The following is a 23,356-nucleotide window of genomic DNA, read 5'->3' as shown; positions in this document are numbered from 1 at the left end:
TTGAGCTCATCAACAACATGGCCGCTATGGTAACATTAGAGTCCCTCCTGGTGGACGCGGAAGGAACAACAAGCAAATTCCAAACTCTACTGTCGCGTCATCGACTTACCACACACATGATGTACGACAGAATTGCACCGGAAGATCCGATGAGGGCTCCGACGATGGTCAGGAGATTGTTATTGAGCAGGAAACCCTCGGCGCACAAGGCCCATCCCGAGTAGCTGTTCAGCACGGTGATCACCACCGGCATGTCGGCACCCCCGATGGCCGCCGTTAAGGTTACTCCCTGGAGGGGAAACAGAAGAGTAGGTCCGGTGATTTAAGAAAATAAAATAAAAATGAAATCACTGAAAAGATGATACACGAGATGATAAGACCCTGATTAGAGATAAGACATTTAATATCCACCTGATATGATATTTAGCTAAGCTCTCTATGGAGGCCCTAATAAATCCATCGGCAGATGTGTGGATTGTCTAAGTGCTCGTTTGCTAGTCTGCCAATGGAACGTCTTTAATGAGTGAAATATGTTTCGCCTTCTCCGCTAATAATAATCGATTTTAAGGTAGCGAGGAGAACAAAGCTGAAACGCTCCCAAAAGCATCTGCTGCTTATTAGAAGACCTCGATGTGCTATCGTTACTTCAGTTCACTCGAAACGTTAACGGGTTTTTAGTAATATGATGACAAAGAAAAAAGAAAAAAACTCCACAGGTCAAAAAGGTGTTCAACATTCTGCTGCTAAAAGTTTAAAGTCAACTCCAGCCGAGTCGACTCCTGGGGAAAATTTTCCAAAGGTTAAGCGTGACTTTATAGTGGTGAAGCCCAATATAATTAAAGTCAAGTGCAAGCGGGAGGCTGGCAGTCGCACAAAGTCGACTCTTTTTTGCCACGATGCTTGCCAGACTATTAACAGATTTCTGGGCAGCTACCGATGCCGGTGCAACAGGCCGCTTATTGACTGGCTTCCCTTCGCCCCCTTCCTGATGGAAACACGAAATCAACCTTCTAACACGCGCCGTCCGTCAACGTTAACAGATTCCGATCCGCGCGCGATGACACGTGGCCGTAAAAATGAATGCTCCGTTGTGCGCTCCGGAGACGTACGCACGTACCATGATGGCCGACAGAGCCGAGACGGAGCCCAGGCAGGTGATGCCTGTGACGTAGCTGGGGTCCAGCATGTAGGGGATCATCCCCCCGATGCTGCCGGCCATCAGAGAAGCGTTGAGGGCGTGGCGGGCGGGGAGAATCAAGGGGGCGCTGTTCAGCATACCTGCGTAATGAGAGAATGAGGATGGAAAATCAAACTTTTGATCTCGGGATAGCAATAATCAATCATTTCAGTTCACTTTTTTTCTTCTAATCAAGAATTTTGGCAACCGTGTCATATTTGCGCAGGCTTGCCTCCAATTTAAAGAGGCAATGTGTTGACGTCCTGAGAGTAGCGAGGCATAAATGGATTTTATTATTTGGCAGCAAGCAGGAGATGGTGCAAATATTTCAGCGCTAATTAGTTTACTCCATAAACACAAACCAAACAGGGCGAATCCTACATCAACAGAAAACTTAGATCAACATCTGCCTCGCAGTTAAGAGATCAGCAAACTATCCTTGTTTTTTTTGTGTGTCATGACACATATTTAGTCAAGTGTCCATCTCCGAGTATGAACTTATTCAAACCTTGCAGTTTGCCGTAAGCCACCAAAGAGCCGCTGAAAGTGACCCCGCCGATGAAGGTGCCCAGGTAGGCCACGATCTTGGTGAGATTGGCCGCGGGGTCTGTGGCAAAGTGCGGGTACTCCACCATGTATTCGGCCACGCAGGTGAGTACGGCGGCCAAGCCCACCAGACTGTGGAAGGCGGCCACCAGCTGGGGCAGGTCGGTAATCTGGATTCGCTTAGCGATGGTCAGCCCTGCGGAGGAAAGAACAACTGATTCAACACACGCGGAGATAGAGATGCAGACGTCATGACGGAGAGCTGCTGGGAAGCCGATGCGGGCTGTTTAGTCTGGCTTTGTTACTGGAACGATTACCATTTCGATTAAACGATGGCTAATGTAAGTGAAAGCTAATGCATAATTTTGACAAGCTGAACATCCCCCCCCTCCTCCTCCTCCTTGTGTTTGGCCGCAAATGAGACACAGACACTTGTTTGATGATCACAGGGCTCACCCGCACGCCACACACCTGCTTCTTAATCGATCCAAGCCGACAACAAACGCAAGTCCAAAACGAGACACCGCAGACTCACCGGCGGTGCCGCCGACGGCCATGGCGGCGCTCATCTGCGCCAGGAGCTCGGGACTCGGCTTGAGCGCGCCCAGGGTGGCGACGATGCCCCCGGTCACTCCCATAATCCCCAAGGCGTTGCCCAGACGGGCTGTGGACTGATTGGAGAGACCCGCCAAGGCGCCGACGCAGCACATTCCGGAGCCCAAGTACATCATCTGGTGAGAGGAGGAGACATATAATACATTAAAAAAAAAAAAAAAAATCTGTTTTGCATGGACGATTCTGCTCAACATCTGGACAAACAAAGTCCACATAAAAAGGATGATTACCTAACTTTTACATGCCAGTGATGGACGCGGCAAATTATTCCGGCACGTTCCCAGATGAAAATTGCCCACCTGCTCAATGTTGTATCCCGAGTGCAGCGCTGCGGCGTATCCGCCCACAAACAAACCGCCCGGGAGCAGATAGAGGTAGTTGTGCTCCGGGGGATCGGTGGGACGCTTGAACATGTCCAACATCTTCTGAGTCACCAGGAAACCACCTAGGTCAAGACACACAATGTTTACCGAGCATGCCAGAATGGGTTCGCTCAACTTTGTCATGTTCTGACGTCTTTCTGAAGATGAAACGCAGATGACGGGCAGCTTGACTAGTTTTGCATCAAAACATGGAGATTTTTTTTTTTTACTTCCAGGTTCCTATTCAACATTAAGTGTTACAAGTATGGGACACATGGCTTAGCTTTAAAAATAAAAAATAAAAAGCTGTGCCCTATTATGTACTGTCAGGTTCAGTTGAACGCGCCTCGCTACTTTACTACGACAGTCGAGGCTTCTCAACCGCGCCGTGACTGCCGTGGCGAATGCTTCCAATCCACGTCCATCACGACCTGTCATACCATGCTGTCTCATGACCATCACGTTTTGTTCACAATTGCCTGCGACAGGGGCAGTAGCGTCACCACAGTGAGATGTGTCTGGATGGAACTTACAGGGACAATTAAAATAAAGCCACAGTTCACCCCCAAGAGGAAAACTAAAGGATTATTAGTGACGAGTATTGTGACCATGCCAGGAACAATTTGTTGTTGGAATGGAAAAACAGGCAGAACAGGTGGCTATACAAGAAAGCTAGTTTAGAGGAATATTATTGTACAATTTATATTAAATCTGTCGATCAACCACCTAACTACCTACGCTGATGTTTTATTGGCCGGCGGTTGCTTTAACTGGCGGCGTGAGTTTGTGTAGATGTACGTGTGTGTGTGTGTGTGTGTGTGAGGCAGGAAGGGACTCACCAGCTATGTTGACTGAGGAGATGAAGGCGGCGAGCACGGCCAGTGTCTCTGCAGTGCTTGATGGGGCGTAACCACCTCCCATTAGGGACAGGCCACCCACGGCCGTAAGACCTGCACAGAAGGACATTTGGAATATTAGGCCAGCTATTCAACAATATTAAAAAAAAACAATAACAACAACAGCAGCAGACAAACAGACACTTTCCATTCTTCAACTTTCCTTTCCCAGATTTGGAGATTACAGGAAATCTGTCTGTGCGTTGGGCTCAGGAAGCCTCGATAAGATCAGTCCAATAATGACTAACAGGCACTAAAATAAAACCCACACAGAGTAATCTGCATTCAAAAGGACTTCAGCCGGTAACTGGCTTCAACAGTTGGCCTAAGAATTTTTCTTCTAGTGCGACAAGTTAGTCCATTTCTTAAACTGCCATATACGGTACAGTATGTCACTGATCCCTCTTGTTGCAGGTGCTCCTGTCTGATGGCAAAGTATGATACGGTTTCTCATGTTTAACGTTTCCTATCAAACGTCTGAGGAACTTTGCAAACAGATCTGGGAAAAATACAGTATCAACCAAACTCAAAAGTTCAAAAGTTGTGTGTGTGTGCGTGTGTGTTTATGGTGCCCGGAACAACGTATTGTGGAGGTCTTTTCCTGTAACTACAGACGGTCAGTGACTCAGTCAGCGTCATGCCAAAATGCAGTTGGGAAACTGCCATAAAGAAGGTGGGCCAGGGCGAAAGGCGAGCGTTGACGAGAATAATAAATAAATAAATCAAATTAAAAAATCCAGCATTAACCAAATATGATGTGAAATTTCTTCAGCTGTTGACTTCAAGGGAATCAAGGTTACATTGAAGCTTCCTTTTTTGTTTGAGTGAAACGTTCTGTCTACACTTTTTATGACCGTTGAATAATTTTTCCAATAAAATCTCTCCAGTCACTGAAAACACAGTAAGTCTTTCTTTTTGGGTGAAAAATCTTGCAAATAGTGAATCTGTGAGTCAGTACATTTCAGATTGCAACGTTAATGGTTCACATTTCATTTAAAATATTACGTTTACTAAAGATCACACTCGTATTCAAATATTAGTCAGGTTAATTTCACAAAGAATCAAAGGGTAGGAAAAAAAAAAAAAAAAAAAACTCCCAGAAGAGCATAGTATAAGACGAGCTAAGATGCAAACATAAAAGCAGCGCAGTCCCTTGTGGCCAGTAAAACATTTTAAAGGGAGGTGAAAAGTGTCGGCGTTCATTCCCACCGAGTCTCGGCGGCCTCGCTCTGATGTCTGGGTGAGTAGCGACTAAATGAGAAGGAGACCACCCTGACCCCTAAAGATCACCAACTGGTGTGTTACTTCCGACCTCAGCGTGGGCTGGCGGGGTGATCAAAGCGGCGAGAACACACACGTGCACTTACCTCCCCGACCTTTGGACCCCATTGTGTTAAGCAGCAGTCAACAACGGCAACACCATCATTTAAGCTTTTATTTGGACTGAAGGAGAATTACTTTTTCGTCTACCTGTTTTGAACGTAAAAATAAACGACGAACCTGAGATGGCGTTGGTCACGGACATGAGCGGCGAGTGGAGGGCGGGGGTGACGCCCCACACGGTGTGGTATCCCACGATGCCCGCCAAGCCGAAGGTGGTGACCATCTGCGTGAAGGCGGCGTTGGGAGCCGCCAGACCCAAACCCAAGAGTGTAGCCATGCCTGGAACAAAAGGAGGGGAAAAACTTTCAAATAAAGTCACTAGTGGCTTAGCAGTTTTTTTTCTCATTTCCTGTTGGCATGTGAGAACCCAGAAAGTTTATTATCCCAAATGACTCAATTACACATCCGCTCTAATGAGCAGGTAAGCGGCGCCTAACGATGTTGGCCGTCCGGCGGGGGGGGGGGCGGTCAATGTGTGATCTGAAATTAAGTGCATGTGGAGCGTTCGCACAACCCCGTGGCCTGTGTGGCACGGCGGGGAGCCCCAGCGGCGGCGGCGGTGTCACTTCAAACAAAACAGCGCTTTTATACGGCGCATTTCCTGACACTAAGAGGGTGCCCGTTTTGGGGCGCAAGTGTGCGAGCGCTCGCTTTAATCTGCCCGTGACACTTGGCACCTCCCGTGCGCATTCCGGCGCTGACCTAAAAGAGGTGATGATTAACCTCCACCTCGTAGCAGACCCTGACCTCCCTTAAAGCTGAGCCGTGAGTCCAATGAGGACAATTAAAGCAAAATTAAGTCCAGAGGGGGAGTCCATGTTGAGACCTCTGGACTTGACACGTTCGGTATACTGACCTCCAGTGTACGCGCTAGCAGAGGTTAGCGTCGCTCTGAAAGGAGTGATTTGGGAAGTCTTCTCGGCCGCCAGCTCCTTGACCGACTTGGTTTTCGGCGGAGCGGCGGTGGGCATGTTGTTGGGCGGAGGTGCCGGGAAGAGGATCTTTCCGTTCTGAAAATATGAGGTGTGGCAGGGAAGAAAGAAAAGAAGAGTTTGAGTAGGAATGCGGGTTATTGCCAAAAGATATTTATTATCAAGCAATGACTTGACAAGTTTTGTTTTCATCTCTGATGACCTCAAATCTATGTAACATTAGACGAAAAACATCAAAGTAAGCAAACTAATAGTACACACGGTACAATAAGTAATATCTGTTTCAAATGCATCATTTGTAAGATGTGTTCGGTAAATAAATACAGATAAAATAGTCGACTGCGGTTCATTTGTTTACTGGAAAGACATTTAATAGACTCTGGCCCAAAGCTGATTAAAGCACCAAAAGCTTCCCAACAATATGATGAGGATGGATGACAAAGTGCGGGTGGAAAAAAGATAAGATATGCATCGGCTCTGCCATGACTGCTAATGAAAATGAAGCAGAGGTCATGCGTTAGTTCAAAGCATGTAACTTACACTCGCCGGCCACTACATTAGGTACACCCACAATTGAATGAGATCCAATAGGAGCGCTGCCGTTATTTAGCTAATAATATAGTTTTTAATAGAGTTCTGTATAATTGCACAAATGTTGGGCACATTTAATCAATCAACTGTTCACACTTAGACAATTTAATGAATTATTTTATGAAAGTAGTGAGAAAAGGCTAGAATCAGGTTACTGACTACAAATGTAAATAATATTTGAAGGTGAACTGACTGGGATTCATAAACTGTAACGTTCAAGTAATGGATGGATGTTGCAAGGGTGACATCTAGTGGCCATGAGAAGAAAACACTCATGGCTCATGATCTCTCACTACATACTTTACCTGCTACAGTACAGTGGCTACAAATCATTGCTCAAAATCACACGTCAAGTATTGCAGGAAATGCCAAACAACATTTCGTACCTGCATGACAACGGAGCCTCTGACAACGTGGTCCATGGTCCCAAAGTCAAACTCTTCCTTCACATCAAGGTAAAAGTTGTCCTTGTCCGGACTGATGGCGCGCACCAGCTTTGTGATGTTGTTTGAGTACAGCGTGCTTGACTGCGTGGGCAAGCGGCTGGGCAGGTCTGTGTACCCAATATGGGTTACACCCTACGGAAAAAAAACAATATACTTATGAGAGATTCTTTCAAGTCGTTTGCAATTATTGAGTAACTCTTTGGTGCACGCACATTGTATACAGACAACTCCCCGGGCACCGTGGTCTCGATGTTCCCCCCGGCCTCAGCAGCCAGGTCCACCACCACCGATCCGTCCTTCATGCTCTCGATCATTGGTTTGGTGATAAGGATGGGGGCCCGCTTACCTGACGTGAGAAAACGAAATCAACTTGCAAAATATGTTCCGTGGTCGGTTTTGCAGAGTCACAAAGTTAGGAGTCCCGGAACAAAGCCCTGTGAGTCTCCGTACATACCGGGAATGAGTGCGGTGCTGATGACGATGTCCACCTCCTGACACTGTTTGGCAAAGAGCTTCATCTCGGCCTCAATGAACTCTTTTGACATCACTTTTGCGTAGCCACCTTGGCCCTCTCCAGACTCCTTGAAGTCCACCTCCAGTGGCTCGGCACCCAAAGACTTGAACTGGTCCAAAGCATCAGCCCTGGAAAGAAAAATTATATATTTTTTTTGTTTTATTTGTGTGTCAAAGATGTATGAAAAAGAAACAAACCTGGTGTCAAAGCCTCGAACGATGGCCCCCATGGCTCTGGCGCTGCCGGCTGCTGCAAGTCCAGCCACCCCGCCTCCAATGATCAGCACCTAATTGCATCCAAAATATAAATGGGAAAATGGTTGATCATAGAGTTTGAATGAATGTTTATGTATCTCACACTTGGTGTTCAATTGGCTGGGTCACAAAAGTGGGTGGAAAATGTATAAAAAAAATTTTTTTAAAAATCTAGTTAAAAAAAATGAAAAATACCCAAAAGTCAATTATCCATGACAAATATAAAGTACACACACCTTGGCTGGTGGCACCTTCCCGGCCGCAGTGATTTGTCCTGTGAAAAAGCGCCCAAAGCTGTTCGCAGCCAGCACGACAGCCTTGTACCTGAAGAAAAAAAGGAATGAAATGCATTTCATCCAACACTGCACTATGTAATACATTACAGGGGATCCCGGATTTATAAGCTCTGATATTTAATTTCATTTTAAAATATCACTGTCAATCGAGGTTGACTTGTGTTGCAAATATACGATCTAACCGGCTGCCGTTGAACCCACCCTGCAATATTGGCCATGGAGCTCAGGGCATCATAACCCTGAGCGATAGTGACTCGGGGCACTTGGTCCATAGCCAAGACGGTGGCTTTCTTCTGAGACAGCATGTCCATCAGCTCGGGGTTCTGAGCCGGGTAGATGAAGCTGATCAAAGTGGCCGCGTCCTTCATCAGCTCCACCTCATGTTTGCCCAGGTCGGGGTTGAAAACAGGAGCACGGACCTAGAAGAAGATTGTTCGGAAGGGATGAACTTTCTTCATCACTGATCTTTAATTTCTACATTAAGAAAAGGCCTACCTTGACCAACACATCAGATGCAAATACATCTTTGAGGTCTTTAATTGAAGCCCCAGCCTGGGCATATTGCTCATCTTGGAATTTTGAAAACTCTCCCGCGCCGGTTTCCACGACAACATTGAAGCCTTGTTTGATAAGGGCCTGGACACCAGCAGGAGACAACGCCACACGTCGCTCATTTTGGAAAATTTCTTTTGGGACGCCAACTGTAATTTGCTTGTAGGGAATTCCTGGAGAAGCAAAATTTTGCATTTATTGTCAATTTCTTCTTTTATCAATCTGCAGCATTTGACACTACCTGGACTGGCACATCTTCCGAGAGCGTGATTGATCCTGAAGAATCGCACGCATGTGGTTTTGAAAGTGGGGACACTCTGCAGTTTTAAAAAGGACGCGCCGCTGAAGATGGGGGCCGAGCAGCCGGCCGCAACCACGCGTAGGAGTGTGGCCATGGTGCACGCACACACAGCAGCAGGAGGTCAGCAGGGCACACAGCACTCCACCTGGGGAAGAAAGAAAAGCATTGAGCATCCATCACTACACATTATGACTCCTACTTGACCAACATGACATCATTGGTGTTGACATTTAAATGTCAAGTATCCTTCCTTGCAGCACCCAAAACAGTCCAATTGTTTTGTTGATACATTGAATCAGAGTGAGTTTCAAGTTGTCGCGTCACGTGACCTATATAGGTCAACTTGATTGCAAATAGGACAAAGGGTCAATATGTTATCAAAGTACAACAGTTAATGTAAAATGTCAAACGCTGATGAAGTTTCCAATCAAAAGACACAGTAGGGAATGGTTTGATTTAATTGTTTTTTAATTGTAAAGAAGTCATCTTTAAGACAAAAAGAATGGGGTGGGTTAAACTGCCAATCAGACTGCAGCGAATTGAAGCATATGTTCAAATTTTCGATGTTACAAAACAAATGAAACTACCACGTCAGCAACACTTTCGTGCAATTCTTGTGAAAGTTATTTGTGCTGAGAATGTCACGCATTAAAAGTGTTGGAACTACTTCAGTGCGTTTTTATAGTCCAGCGAAATGAAGGCTCGGCGCCCCGGATTTTATTTATTATTATGATTGAATGGCTTCCAAATGCCACATTGACAGTGTCATTCAGAGTTAGAAATACAAGTTGAAAAACATTCCATTAAAATGTCCATGATATCAAGCTCACGCAAGCCACAATATCATCAATCCATTTTAGGATGGAAGGGAGTCATTTTTTTTTTTTTTATTGTGTATTCTCTCGTGGAGGGAGGACTAGCTAACTGGCGTTAGCATGCTAGCCGCTGACAAATGCACATCTGCCTCGCTCACAATGGCACAGTATGAAATGAAACAAAACTCAAAACGCCCACACACGTACACGCGTCGGTGCACCGCAACACGAAAGCACACGAGCAAGTGATCGAAGACAACGGAGATTGACGTCATTTAAGTCCACTGACCTTTGCAGGGGTCTGCGTCTTTTTTTGTGTGTGTGGATGCAGCACCGCCGAACTTTAAGTCGACCCGGAAGATGTCATCCGAACGGGCCGGAATATTAATACATAGAGCGATTGAGGATGGACAAACTCGTTTCTTTTATTTATTCTTTTTTGGCAAATGCAAATCTAACTCACTGATTTATTTCAATTTGATTAATTCCTCTTTATATATTTATTAATATATAAACCATGTATCATTTTGCAAAGTGGAAGACGACGCATTATTGCCTTTATATTTAAATACATACAATAAACAGTATAACATTTCATACAAAAATGATCGAGGGTAATTTTAAATAATTTACTACAATATTAATTGTCTGAAAATAGAAATCTGAAAATTAATTTCGCTGTGCTTCCACTTGGAGGCGCTGTTTTACCGTAAAGCCATTGATGGCTACAGGATGCGTGGCTCAAGAGCATTGGACAAAAAAAAAAAAATTAATTGTATGGTGCGAGATCAAATGCATGCATATGCAGAATTTGAATGTACAATTTGTCTGATTGTGATTCGTTTGCTTTTCAACACAAATGTCAATAATAATCGGATTTTATGTTAATATAATCTAAAGGTCACAAGTGAGTACCGACACTTTTCCCCATGCAGTACAAATCATCTGGACTTGCTTATATGGCTCGAAGAGAGGAATGCATTGTAACGACGCCTGTTTCTTGTTTGAACATTTCTTCCCATCGCCATCTCCAATTGTCTGGCACACCATCTCACTCTGCTTTACTCCAATCATAATTTTGAAATTAAATCCATCTGATTCAATTTAATCAATTTTATCATTAAAATGCAAATCACCGCATATACCGGATTTCTGCTTTTTATGTATAACCATTGTTTTACAATGGGAGGTCCTGTCAGACTTAATTTTTGCAGCCTAGGTTAGAAATGAGTGATTGTCCTCAACATTGAACTGCTCAACCCTTTTCTGCACAACATCTGACCCATATATAGCACTGACGGTTTATTTATGATGTGTCGACTCCACCTGAACTAATAGCTCTGGTCAGAGGCCAAGCAAGCTGTGCAAAAGTGGAGGTGCGCCAAGTGTTGGGCCTCTATTGCTGTGATATCATAAAAATATTTTTTTCTAGTCTATCTTCGTTTTAAAATTAGATTTGACCCCATTTAGAATTTGGCATACACCGTAAAAATAATACAAAAATGCAAATAATCCCCCCCTCCTAAAAAAAACAATAACTGGTTCATGAAGCAAATTTGAAGCTTCATTTTCCCATCACTGGTCCACCGTTGTTGCGTAACAATACCATAGTATTTTGTATGGTGCTTTCAAGTTAGTGTAAATGACGGTCAAGGTTGTGTGCGTTTGTGTGTGTGTGCGTGCTCGTGGGTGTGTGTCAGGCACTAAAGGCTTTGAAGAAAATTCCAGCCATGTTAACAAGCTGGGTCTCTAATTCAAACCAGGAGTGTATGTGGAGAAAGAGACGAAGGTCTCACTCCTCACTCTGTCTGCAGAGTTGAGGGTCTCGTGTCAAGTTTTGTACTTTTGCAATCTTGTTTCCTATTTTTCCCCTCCTAAATGAGGACTACAACATTTGCATATTTGTGACCTGGATTCTTGACTTGTTTTAATCTTTCCCAGCTTGTTGTAGCAACCAGATGTATTTTACGAGCCAGCTGACCTACCCGTGAGAATGTTTTGCTACTTTTGCACACAATGGCTTCTAGTTGCCGTCATGTGGAGCCTCGCTTCCTCGAGCTCGTCGGCTGCACGGCGGAAAAACACTTTGAGCAAGAGTCAGCTAGACCCCAATGTGAAGGATTGGGGCGACTATTCGGACCTCCCCCCAGGAATGGAGCTGGGCTTGGGTGAAGACAGACAACGTGGATACAACAACAGAGAAGATGGAGGATCGTCGTTGAGCTTCACTCCTGAGTTAGATTTCCTTTCGGACTTTGCAGGCAAGCAAAATGACTGACTCCATTCAAGTGCATGATTGGTCTGTTATTGTCAGAATTTTTTTTTGGGGCCTGCAGGTAAAAAGCGATTGTGGGTAATAACAGCCACTTCATACAATGACCACTACCTTCGCATGATGGAGAAACAGTTTGAAGACATGGACCAGGTCATTTAATCATAAACCAAAAATGGGCTTTGTGCACCAAAACGCTTACTTGGAAACTTTTCGGTCTCCTTCAGAAATTGCTCAACTGCCGTCTAGCCGAAAGAGACACTTTCATTGTCACCATCATCCAAAACGCCATGATGGATGGGAGGATCCAAAAGACCACCGTACAAGGAGAGGCCACAGTGGAGACGTTGGACCCTGACACTGTCACCAAGTTGCTGCACTATCTTGAACTCACCCAGGTAAACACTTACTATTCTATATATATTATAACTATTATTATTGCATGCTGATTTCATCTTTTGATCCGAATCAGGACCAAGCGTTCAACATGTTGGTGCTGAAAAAAAATCTGAGAGTCAGTGAGCGCTTCCCCTTTCCGGTTCGAATTGAGGCAGTCTTGGAGGTCATTGATCAGTTGCCCGTGAGGAAGTTGGAGAAGATAACCAGAAAGGGATCCAAACTGAGGTTCTGCTTGAACACTGTCCTGCTTTGAAAATAAAAGGACTTTCCAGTAATACTTGACTTTTTCATCCAAGGTGTGACAGCACCAAAAAGAAAGTGATGGTGAAAAGGAAAAAGATGAAGAAGAGGATCATTCTGAGTCCACACAAGCAAAGCAACCGGACTTCAGTGGTGACGCTGCAGAGAAAGCCGCCGATGGACAAAAAAGCCGTGCTTAAGAGTCAGATCCAGGATATACTCAACGGCAAGTCGAGGTTTATAATTTGGAAGGAGCCAGCTGGGGGGAAAAAGGAGCCTAGCGCTGGCGGCAAACAGGAAGAGGAAAAAGAGAATACGCAGCGTCCTCCTCATGTGTCAACAGGAAAAGAGGAAGTGAAGAAAGAAAGGTGATTTCAGATTCACTCTCAAATAGGAAAATGCTAACAGAAACAAGGAACTTTGCTTGTTTACACTTTTGACAAGTAACCTTGATGACTTATGACGAATATTCTTCCAAGATGAAATTCTTGAATCCTATTTCATTCGATTGTTTTGCAGGCCAAAAGTAGAGCCGGCAAAACCGGCTGGGGAGAGTCAAAATAAAAATGAAGAAAAAGCCCGAAAAAAGGGCAAAGGGAAAAAAGGAAAGAAAGGTAAAGGAAAAGGAAGAAAGTCCCACAAAGAAGCAAGCGAGGAGGACAAAACCGCCTTGAAAGACTTTCTGGATCATTTCAAGGGGAAGAGAAGGTTGATGGTAAGAATCCCACTTGATCATCACATATTTTGAAGTGTTCGCATTCACCGACCGGCCATGTTGTGTTTTGAAGCTGATATCGACCCCCGGCTCGGACGCGACGCTATTTGCGCAACAGATCGCCGAGAACGAGAAGCGGAGCTGCGAGCTGGCCGTCAGGAAGGTCACCGTGGCGACCATCGTGGGCAAAGGCAACGATGCCACTCTGGCGTTGCAGCATCATCGACTCGGTAGAAAGCGCCTGGCACATTTACTTGCAAGTATTGCAGGTGTACCTAATGAAGTGTCCGCTCACTGATTGCATTGAAGACTCGGAGTTTCCGTTTGGTGAGCTCCCAGAGCAGTCGTCTGATTCGGGCCTGATCTCACTGTTACGATCCCAGCTGGGTTTGTCTTCCCCCGATTTGTTCTCCATGACCGTCACCGACTACGACATGGAGCCCAACGTAAGATAATCCGTGTTAAATTTGGATTCGGGTTGCATCCTTGATCTGGATGTCTTCCCCTAGAGAGTGTTTGAGGCGCCTCTGTCGAGCCTCGCTTTATTCGACCACATTGACAACTTTCCATCGAGGCACCCTGAGATAGAGAAAGAAAGGAAAAGTCCTCCATCTTGCGGCGCTGACAAGCAACAATCTGAAGTTGAGAATTCCTTGCTCAGGTAAAAAAAAAAAAAAAAAACGCACACGTTGATACCAATACTAAAATAAAAGCTTATCCTCATTCTTGCAGGTTCGTGTCGAAGAGGAGACTGCTGATCGTCTCGGCTCCGACAGAGGACGACTATTCTTTTCAGCAGCAGCTGTCTGCTCTCAACGGGCATGAGTGTCACCTTGGTCGGTAACACGCTGCACTCACCAACACATGTTCAATTTTTAAAAAAATCTTGTTAATCGTCGTAAGCTTAATTGAATTGAATTGAATTGAATTGAATTGAATTGAATTGAATTGAATTGAATTGAATTGAATTGAATTGAATTGAATTGAATTGAATTGAATTGAATTTAATTTAATTTAATTTAATTTAATTTAATTTAATTTAATTTAATATTTTACTTTGCTTCCCTCAGGTATTCGCCACTTTGCCATGTTGAAGCTAATCGGGGTCGGAGAAAAAGCCTCGGGAACCGTTGAGCTGTTCCCTCTCAATGGTGCCTGCATTTCCTCTTTTATGGTTGTCATCACATTTCTGGACTCAATATTAGCGAATCGCCAAATACTGCTCCATATCACCAATCAGGTCGCAGTCAGAGTGAAGTGGAGCCGCTGTCCCGCACGGCGGTCAACAACCTACGCGAGCAGCTGAAGATCAGCAAGGACTACTTCAGCATGTTGGTGGTGGGCAAGGATAGCGATGTCAAGGCCTGGTTCCCCTCGCCCATGTGGTCTCTGGAGAGCGTCTACGACCTGGTCGACTCGACCGAGCTGCGTCTGCAGGAGGAGACGCTGCAGAGGCGGCTCGGGATCCACTGCCCGGATGCGCACGGGAGGGGAGGAGGCGAGGAGGGGGGAGATTACCACGGTTACGGGGGAGATCATCACCGCTCGCAATGAATTGACCGGAGATTCGAAAATATTTTCAATAAATGCGATAATAGTTGGTTTTAGTCCTTATTTTATTTTAAGCTTAACTTCTCTTTCTGTTTTAATACTTTAAACAGGGCTTCTTTTTTTTTTCTCCCAAACTAAATCTCTTTTTTTTACCTCTTTTCATTTGGAAATCTGCATCGTAAGGAATCCACAGAAAAGTTTTCAAAAGCTACATGCGTGATAAAAAAAATTAATAATAATAATTACGCAACGCAGTGCTGCCAAATGCCGATTCTGGAACTACATCTGTTCTCGCAAATAATAATAAAACTGTCGAGTGGAATTTTTGACCACCCAAAGTGTTTTTACAAGTCAGAACTCACACAGAGGGGAAAAAAATACAAGGATGAAATATAGGAGGATAATTCAAATAAGTTTTCGTTGCTGGACGCAAAGTTGCCAGTGACAAGCAAATCATGAGATCAGCACATGAAGATAATACAAAGTGTGACACACACACACAGACACACATACACACACACACACATAGACACAACACAGAGCGAGTGAGGAAGTAGTCGACACGCACAAGTTGACACTCGCACACTGGCTGTTTTATCGCTCTGTGACGATTCCACTCATGGTCTGTAGACTCTCTTGGACAGGTGCATACATTGACACACAGACACACACAGACACACACTGAAGCTGCTCCAGTCAGCAGGAGTGTTTTCCTCAACATGGTGAGTACCTCAAACTACTTTCTAACGATAAGCAACAAAGTATTATTCATCTGTGAGTGACAAACGTGTAACTTATTTGAGTATCTAAAGACTTTTTGGGCGGTGAATGAGATGATTTCACTAAATATAAAACTTGAGCCATTTTGTTTTACTTTGTGTGTCTCTTGCTTGTGCAACTTTGGCCATCACCTCTTATCAAAGTGGAAATAGAAATGTTTGCTTCCTCTTTGCTTGGAGCAGAGGACTTGACTCAAAGCGGCTTTATATCAAAGCAGAGTTTTAAATTTTTCATTTCTATGTAACAATTTGTCATTTTGAGATGTGTATTTTCTTGAAGTGTGTTGCATTAGTCCAAGAGGCACTCGCAACTTGGTGGAGCAACACATGTTGGGTAATTTTAAAAAAAAAATCAGGGGGGTGGTTGAGAAACCGACACGAGAAGGAGGGTATTTTTTGACTGATGTTGTTCCATAAATTCATTTTTGATGATGCTCGATTTTTTTTTTTGCATTGGGGCAGGAGGATGCGTCGCCCCGCCTCCTCTATATGTTCAATAATTTGACTTTTAATTCAGTTGTCAACTCTTTTTTTTATTCTTCATTAATAATGCAAGTAGATCAAGTTTTTAAATAATAATTTCCCAGATTTATGAGGGCCATGATTAGCATAATATTAGGACTGGTTTATACTAGCCTTGCCTGTCTCGCTGCACATTAGCTTGACAGCTATTTTATTTGCTTCATCTTAAAAAATAACAATACGGAGTTTTGGTGGTCTTCCACAATACGAAATAAAAATCAACTTGAATTCAACCAGTATAACTGACTTGACAATTATTCACCTAATTATTCCCCCTTCCTTGTAAAGTTTGCTTTAATGATTTATGAAGTTGGAGTTTATTTGAAGTGGTGCCGTTTTATAGCAACGCCGCTGTTGCGTTCTGACCTTAACTCTTATCTGCACTTTGCTTGGTTGTATTTTTGACTTGGCAACAACAAAAGAGTCACCTCCTCCAATCTCTTCCAGGAAAACAAGGCCGACGTAAAGGCCATCATGGCTCGTTTTCAAGCCAACGCCGGGAGCTCCGACGAGAGCTCCTCGCCGTCACTAAAACACAAGACGCCCGTCAACGTCACCCTCTCATCTGGTCCCCCCATCCCGTCCAAGAAACCGGTCTTGGAGAGTCTCTCGGGCGGCACTTTAAATCTACCGCCCAAACCGGCCGCCTACCTTAAAAGCTCAACTAAAAGTGACACCGAGGTGCCGGCGGCTAACAAAACGAAAGCAATGGCGAGCCGATTTAACAACAGCCTGGAGGAGACTACGGATAAAAAACCTCTCCTTGAAAGAGGGCAAACATCTCTGAAGTCACCGGAAGCAAAGTGGCCTGAAGTCAAAAGTCCCGGAGTGAAGCCCATCCCCAAGCCGCCTCTGAGCACGACCCTTTCGAACCCCAGACTTCTAGGTCCTAAACCACCTCCGGCAGCATCTAAACCGACCTGGCTTAAAGAGGAGAGCAGCGAAGGCTCGCCGATAAACCCGGCGCCGCCCAAAGAGCCTCCTCTGCACCGCAAACCCAACAGCAGCATCGTCAAGTTACGGCAGCAGAGCGAGCCCGACAAACCTTCGCCGCCGGCAAACGTCGAGACTTTCAAAAACAAACCCGAGAGTGACCTCAACGTGGACGCCAAAGCGCCTCTCAATCCCGCCGTCCCTCCACCGAAACCCCCGGCGAGTCGAAAGCCCAGTTTGAAAATTCCGCCCAGTGCCTCTATTCAGAACACTAATATTGATTCGGAACCCAAACGCAGGCCGCTCCCAAACTTGCTCACATGGGGCCCTGCGCCCGTCAAACCAAAACGACCCCCCAAAGTAGACTTGAGTGGCTTTCGAAGAGCAGCCGTGATCTTTAATGGTAAGTTGCACTATTTGCCTACACTACTGCAAACTCTAATAACTAATACTCAAATTCAATTACTCCTACTTTTTTTCTAATCATTCCTGCTTGATGACTAGATTTATTTTAGTGAGTGACTTAACAGCCGCATTAGAGTCACGTATCGACTTCCTCTATTTGACCAGTCGAGTTCACAGTCCGTTTTCTCTCTCTTGGCTCCGCCCCCACAAGCTAAGCGCATAGGGAAGTTGTATAGAAGGAAGCAGGGAGAGTTTCGAGCGAGAGCTCTGCTCTTTATAGACGGATGAGATAGGACCTTGCGTGCCCTCATCTTTTTTTTTTCTCTATGTACAATGACATGTATATAATTTTTTTTTTTAGGAAATAACGCCGTCAACAAACCAGTGCCCCCACCTCCCTTAACGTTTGGCACAAATCGGCCTGAGCCGCCTCAAAGTGCACTTCCAAGTCTGCCTCCACGACCTTCTGGAACCATGTAATGCACGCACGCACACACACACACACACACACACGTCAAGGAAGGTTAAATGTTACACTTGTACCTTACAGTGTGCGGGAAGAATCCTATGACGATGTTGATGCTGTGAAGATCAACTCGAACCTTCCTCCTCCTCTGCCGCCATCCACAGGTCCGGTCGACACTAGAGCGCAAGAAATATGTCAAGATGATGCAGCCGATAATAAAGCAATTATAATTTTTTTTGGTTCCCTTTAGGTCATCCAAGCCTGAGGCCAAAGGTGACAAATGCGCCACTCAACACGTTTGGTAATTTAACTCAAAGGTTTGCGTGTTCTTTTGATTTGCGTCCACATTGCTCAGGAAGAAGACGATGACGACAGCGGCGATATGTACGAGCCTCTTGATGAAGAGGCGTGGTAAGAGAATGGAGAAGTCGGGACTTTTTTTGGGGTTATTTATTTTCTGCCGTTATAATTGTGACTGCTCGTCAAAAAAGGGACGAACACGAGAAGACAAAAGAAAAAGAGGAGAGACGACAAGTTGAGGCCGAGAAGAAAGAACAGAAGGGGCGAGAGAAGAAAGAACAAGACGCCAGGAAGAAGTTCAAGGTGAAATGCAATTTTATCATTTTTGCAGACAAATCGAACCTAAGGGCTGTCATTATTTTGCATGTCAGATTGTGGGCGCCGTGGAGGTGATTCATCAAGGCAAAGCTGGCGTGGATTACAAAGGCAGCAAGACGGAATTGGCGCTCAAGCGAGGCGACTGTCTGGACATTATTCGAATCCAAGGCAACCCAGAGGGCAAATGGTTGGGACGAAAACAAGATGGAACCAGTAAATTGCTTTTCTTACTCGATATCACAAAATAATAATGATAATAATAATAACAATAATCTGACTTGATTCTGGTAAGATTGCGACTTTAATATGATATTGTAAAAAGTTGCCTGTTCCTTTGTCAGTTGGCTATGTGAAGACAACTTCAGTGGAAATTGACTTCAACACACTGAAGACTCATCAAGCTCAGCAGGGCTCTACCAGCTCTGAACTCTACGATGACGTCGGCGTGGCGTCGTCGGACAGCAGGTGGCGGGAAAAATTTCAAACTATACCTAGCTATATATATATATTTCTTTTTTACATATTAAATATCTTAAAATAGCTTAAAATATTTTTTGTTTGACTTAATTTTCCAACCTGTTTTCTCTCCACAGTGGAATCAGTGGACAAGGAGGTAACATGGTTCAACATTTAACAGAGAGTTTATTTCTCATGTATTCTACTCATTATAATAATCCCGAAATAAAATCAAGTCATATTCAATTTGTTTCTTTCCCACAGTCTTTTTACCGCCTCCCCCAACAGATGACGAACTTTATAATGATGTCATCGATCCGGATTTGGATGTGAGGTGGGTGATGTCCAATAATGACACTACAGAGTTTAAAAACTGTTTAAAAATATAAAGCTGTATTATTTGGATGTTTAGTCGTCCTTTGCCCAGGATGTCTGTTAAGACGTTTGACCTCCTGAAGATTTTTGAGCGAAACAGACGTCCAGACAGCACTAAAGTGTAAAAATGCACTCAGTAGTAAGACCGGTTCTCACATTAATCCCGTTAATCCATCAATCAACATAATCTCTCATGCCATCACCTAAAGAGCGACGGAAGGAGACAATCAATAATTGTCACGTTCTCTTTGCAAACTATCGATGATGTCATTAATCTTGCATGAGACTCTGCGTCCAATATTGATACGTGTACAATCAACTAATTGTGTTGGCTCGCACTAATCTATTGATTATGTTGCTGTTACTGATGCATGGCACTGCTCATACTGAAATTGTTCAATCCGATGTGATAATCTGTCATCCTAAACATGATCAACCAGATTTTTACAATGTGTCATATATTCTCATTTCTTCTGATGTGCCAGACTGCCTCCACCCACCCAGTTTACAGCCGGCGAAAGTTCAGGTATAGATAAATAAATCAGATTATATTTTTATATATTAAATAAATAGTTTATATATTTTTTATATATAACTCATTTGAAAAAACCTTTTTAAAATATATATATACGTATTTCAGATGCTTTGAAAATATGTAAATAAAAACAAAACAATAATTCAGGTATTCCACCTAATATTCCGATTTTAATATTCAAATATAAAATTTAATTATATTATATAAAATTATAATAAAATTATTATAAAATTATACACATTTTTTACAATATAAAAAACAATGGATAATCTGGTCTTGTTTTCATTTCATTAGTAAAATAAAATAATTGAGTTAAGCTTTGGATAAAAGTAGACTAAAGAGATCATCATTCTGATATGCATGCATACTTTGTATTATTTATTGTCGATTGTAAGTGTAAATGTAAAACCTCACCTTGCCAATTCTCTCATGTATTTAAAGTCGATGAAGAGCTCTACTATGACGTTGACGCCCAAAACCTGCCGCCTCCTCCTCCCATCAGCAGGTAGAATCCTTCATTCTTTTTTTCTCCCACCACAGGTTCACAGGTGCCCTTTTCAAATTCTGCCATTTTGTTTCCTCAGCATCCCAACCCTGAGAGGCAGAGGCAAGGAAGAAGAATGTGACCCAAAGAAAATGAAAAAGTTTGACAAAGAAGAGAAAGATTTCAGGAAAAAGTTTAAGGTTTGTAGTTCCGATCCGTCCACTTGTGTACAGTAAAGTAGCAAGAAGGATTCCTTTTCTGTGCTTTCAGTACGATGGCGGAATTCAGGTGTTGTATCAGGTGACAGTCAGCCCCGCTGCTGTCAACAAAAAGTGGAGCAGCAAAGAGCTGGCGGTCAAACCCGGGGAGAAACTCGACGTGATCGTCAAGCCCGTCGACAACAAAATGATTTGTCGCAATGAGGAGGGCAAGTGTAAGTGTACAAAAGTACTGGGACAAACTATTGTTAATAAATTCTAATCGGTGTGGTTTTTTTTCCTTCACAGTTGGTTATGTTTCAATGAGCAACATTTGCATGGAGTGAGTATCAACAAAAATGTTCACGTTTCAAATAAAGGAGGGGCACATACAGTAAGAAAGCTGATTTTCTTTTCTTTATTTACAGCGACATTTACGACGATATCGGCGATGGTATGTTTTTTTAATTATTATTCCAAATTAAAGGCTCTTTTAATCATGATGGCATATTTCTCCTCAGATTGCATCTATGATAACGACTGATGAACACCCCACATCCTGTGTAAAAACATACATGTCGTCAAATATTTAAAATGTTATTTAATTGTGTTTGGATGTCTTCACTCAACTGTGTTTTGGCTACTTTTTTTTTTTTTTTTTAAATAATATAAACGGTAACAGTATTTACACTTCATTTTAATTTATGTGAAGGATATTCAAATGTTCTCAGGTTTGTATACACAATGCTTCATTAACTTTCCCTGTGAGATGCCATTACAAGTTTAAATGAAAAATGTTTTTCTAAATTAACGTATGGCCTAATGAGACATACACAATTTAATAATAATTAATATTAATTCAATAAATATATATTTTAAAAAACTAGGCCTGTATTTATATAAACAACATGCATTTCCTGACTATTTTATCAGGCTTGAACAAAGTCTTTGTCATATTGTTATTTGTAATATAATAAACTTGCCCCCTGAGACGTCGGGGGGAAAACAACTTTTGCTGCTTGTATCAATATAATATAGTATATCTTACATCCTAGGCAAAAAAAATAAAACAAACATGATGACGCCATTAGTCATGCAGCTTCACATTTGGCAATTATCTCCACACAGATGTAATTAACGTCAAAATGGAATCACAAATATAATTGTTTTTCAAAATAAGTACCATTTTTTTACCTTGTGGCCACTTTTGACCAGGCTGAGTAACTTTTAACTGTTGCATTCGTCGTCTGGCTCGTCCGTGTAGCTTCTTTTTATTTCACTAATATTGAAATGCGCTGCAAATTAATCAAAAGTACAAAACAGCCGTTGGCCTTTTCCCATCAAAGTAAAACTTCTATTCAACAGGAAATTCAAAAATAAAAGGGAGAGTATTGCAGTAAATTTAGCTATTAAAACATTTCTTATTTTTATTATCTTGCGTGGTTAAACTACATTTTGGCCATGCTTGCACTAACACTATTCCGACTGGGAGTGGTGGGGGCGCTGTGTTGTCTTTGATTCACTAGAATAGAAGAAGAAAAAGGCGGAAGTGAACGTCCTTGTCTCCAACATGGCTCCCCCCGTAGCAGTATCGCCACTCATCAAGGTAAAACACTTTTTAGATCATTCTAACATAATACAACTTTTCATGACGGCAACATTTTGTTATATTATGACCCGTTGGGTGGTCAAGGTTGTTGTTGTTTTTGCGTCGTACGCTAGTTTGTTTGTCCCGAGTAGTCTCCTGCAATGACATTGAAACGTTTTACAGGTAAATATTCAAAAAACACCCAGAATATATATGAAAAACATCGCCCATGTTTTCTGGTAAACGACATTTATGAGCTACGCACATGTTTTACTTCGGTCATTTTTTGCATAATTTTAAATTCATCATACGAAATGTCAGAGTGGACTTCGCCCTAAATTACAAGTGTGGTCGATTTTAAATGGCAGCGGATTGATGAAAGAAAAATGCGCAAATTTATTGGTCATGCATATGATATTATATATTTTTCAGACGGCCCGGTGGTCTGCCCTGTTGCTCGGCGTCTTCTATGGCAAACAGAGGTTTGGTAAGTTCCTTTGAGTACAGTATAGGAACAGTATATACTATTAATAGATATATAATTATTAAAACCCAACTGCTTAACTTTTGCGGGGCTTATTTAAGATTTTGCAGACGGTGGATTCCCTACATTTGCTCTGCATCAAAATTGTATTAAATGGAAGATAATAAGCATTATGACATTGTGAATATTCAGAGTACCTGAAGCCCATCGCAGCGGAGGAGCGGAAGGTGGAGGAGGCTGAAAAGAAGGCTCGCGAGGAGCAGGAGCGCATTGCCAAAGAATTGGCCGAAGGTACCACACGACAACGATATCATGACTCGGCAAATGTCTTTATTTCTGACATCACCTCTTTTTTCCCCCCCCGCTTCTGTCTCCACAGCCAATTCAGATACCATCCTCAAGTGAGCTACTTAGCCTCCATTATGTTCTAAATCAAATAAAAGATTGTTTTTCATGTGACGTGTTGGAGTGTTTATTGTGATGCATGTGTGTGTGTCCTTCACTTAAAAGCCAGTTGTAATCTCGGCCTTGTTTAGCAGCAATAATCCCAGGATTGGGGTCACCCGCCAGTAGTAGAAAGTGCAGTGTGGACAGAAACACTCCACTCCAAAAGGTCTTGTGTGTGACGTTGTTGATTACTCAACAAAAAATAAATTT

At 43.1% G+C, this 23,356-nt stretch overlaps 3 protein-coding genes across 7 annotated transcripts in view; 2 read left to right on the top strand and 1 right to left on the bottom strand.

Annotated features, from left to right (window-relative positions):
• nnt (nicotinamide nucleotide transhydrogenase) overlaps positions 1 to 10,053 on the bottom strand; it is a 59,468-nt gene extending 49,415 nt beyond the window's left edge. For all 3 annotated transcript variants that reach the window (XR_009716320.1, XM_061292695.1, XM_061292696.1), the window contains exons 1-17: positions 9,970 to 10,053; positions 8,806 to 9,010; positions 8,508 to 8,737; positions 8,214 to 8,431; positions 7,953 to 8,040; positions 7,660 to 7,748; positions 7,403 to 7,590; positions 7,161 to 7,294; positions 6,889 to 7,080; positions 5,836 to 5,989; positions 5,097 to 5,258; positions 3,540 to 3,650; positions 2,638 to 2,783; positions 2,259 to 2,454; positions 1,686 to 1,919; positions 1,118 to 1,278; positions 110 to 289 (exon numbers count right to left, since the gene is read on the bottom strand). Coding sequence is in view for 2 of the 3 variants with exons in the window: in XM_061292695.1 (XP_061148679.1) it covers positions 110 to 289; positions 1,118 to 1,278; positions 1,686 to 1,919; positions 2,259 to 2,454; positions 2,638 to 2,783; positions 3,540 to 3,650; positions 5,097 to 5,258; positions 5,836 to 5,989; positions 6,889 to 7,080; positions 7,161 to 7,294; positions 7,403 to 7,590; positions 7,660 to 7,748; positions 7,953 to 8,040; positions 8,214 to 8,431; positions 8,508 to 8,737; positions 8,806 to 8,959 (2,637 nt within the window). In the remaining variant the exon portion in view is untranslated. The remainder of the gene's footprint in view (positions 1 to 109; positions 290 to 1,117; positions 1,279 to 1,685; positions 1,920 to 2,258; positions 2,455 to 2,637; positions 2,784 to 3,539; positions 3,651 to 5,096; positions 5,259 to 5,835; positions 5,990 to 6,888; positions 7,081 to 7,160; positions 7,295 to 7,402; positions 7,591 to 7,659; positions 7,749 to 7,952; positions 8,041 to 8,213; positions 8,432 to 8,507; positions 8,738 to 8,805; positions 9,011 to 9,969) is intronic.
• Positions 10,054 to 11,412: 1,359 nt separating this feature from the next.
• On the top strand, positions 11,413 to 15,580 carry ccdc80l2 (coiled-coil domain containing 80 like 2). 2 transcript variants are annotated; one of them, XM_061292719.1, is made up of 12 exons: positions 11,413 to 11,941; positions 12,017 to 12,105; positions 12,180 to 12,350; positions 12,425 to 12,576; positions 12,648 to 12,959; positions 13,111 to 13,306; positions 13,425 to 13,536; positions 13,616 to 13,752; positions 13,816 to 13,967; positions 14,039 to 14,142; positions 14,377 to 14,457; positions 14,547 to 15,580. In XM_061292719.1, the coding sequence occupies exons 1-12, from the start codon at positions 11,674 to 11,676 to the stop codon at positions 14,858 to 14,860; spliced, it is 2,088 nt and encodes a 695-aa protein (XP_061148703.1). In that variant the 5' UTR covers positions 11,413 to 11,673; the 3' UTR covers positions 14,861 to 15,580. The 2 variants fall into 2 exon arrangements, with proteins under 2 accessions (XP_061148703.1, XP_061148702.1); XM_061292718.1 differs by having other exon boundaries at positions 11,415 to 11,941; positions 13,380 to 13,536.
• On the top strand, positions 15,409 to 23,158 carry fyb1b (FYN binding protein 1 b). Of its 2 annotated transcripts, XM_061292716.1 has the most exons (22): positions 15,409 to 15,579; positions 16,606 to 17,494; positions 17,858 to 17,972; positions 18,047 to 18,126; positions 18,213 to 18,235; positions 18,318 to 18,373; positions 18,454 to 18,565; positions 18,634 to 18,793; positions 18,922 to 19,045; positions 19,174 to 19,193; positions 19,301 to 19,370; positions 19,449 to 19,532; positions 19,897 to 19,937; positions 20,388 to 20,451; positions 20,531 to 20,630; positions 20,701 to 20,863; positions 20,937 to 20,970; positions 21,056 to 21,081; positions 21,149 to 22,233; positions 22,648 to 22,702; positions 22,892 to 22,990; positions 23,079 to 23,158. In XM_061292716.1, exons 1-19 carry the CDS (start codon positions 15,577 to 15,579, stop codon positions 21,169 to 21,171), a joined length of 2,187 nt encoding a protein of 728 aa, XP_061148700.1. In that variant the 5' UTR covers positions 15,409 to 15,576; the 3' UTR covers positions 21,172 to 22,233; positions 22,648 to 22,702; positions 22,892 to 22,990; positions 23,079 to 23,158. The 2 variants fall into 2 exon arrangements, with proteins under 2 accessions (XP_061148700.1, XP_061148701.1); XM_061292717.1 differs by lacking the exon at positions 19,449 to 19,532.
• Positions 23,159 to 23,356: the final 198 nt, after the last annotated feature.

The sequence above is a fragment of the Syngnathus typhle genome, linkage group LG12 (genome assembly GCF_033458585.1).
Source record: "Syngnathus typhle isolate RoL2023-S1 ecotype Sweden linkage group LG12, RoL_Styp_1.0, whole genome shotgun sequence".
NCBI classification, from domain to species: domain Eukaryota; kingdom Metazoa; phylum Chordata; class Actinopteri; order Syngnathiformes; family Syngnathidae; genus Syngnathus; species Syngnathus typhle.
The sequence above is the reverse complement of the archived record's forward strand: the minus strand, read 5'-3'. Positions and strand labels throughout refer to the sequence as shown.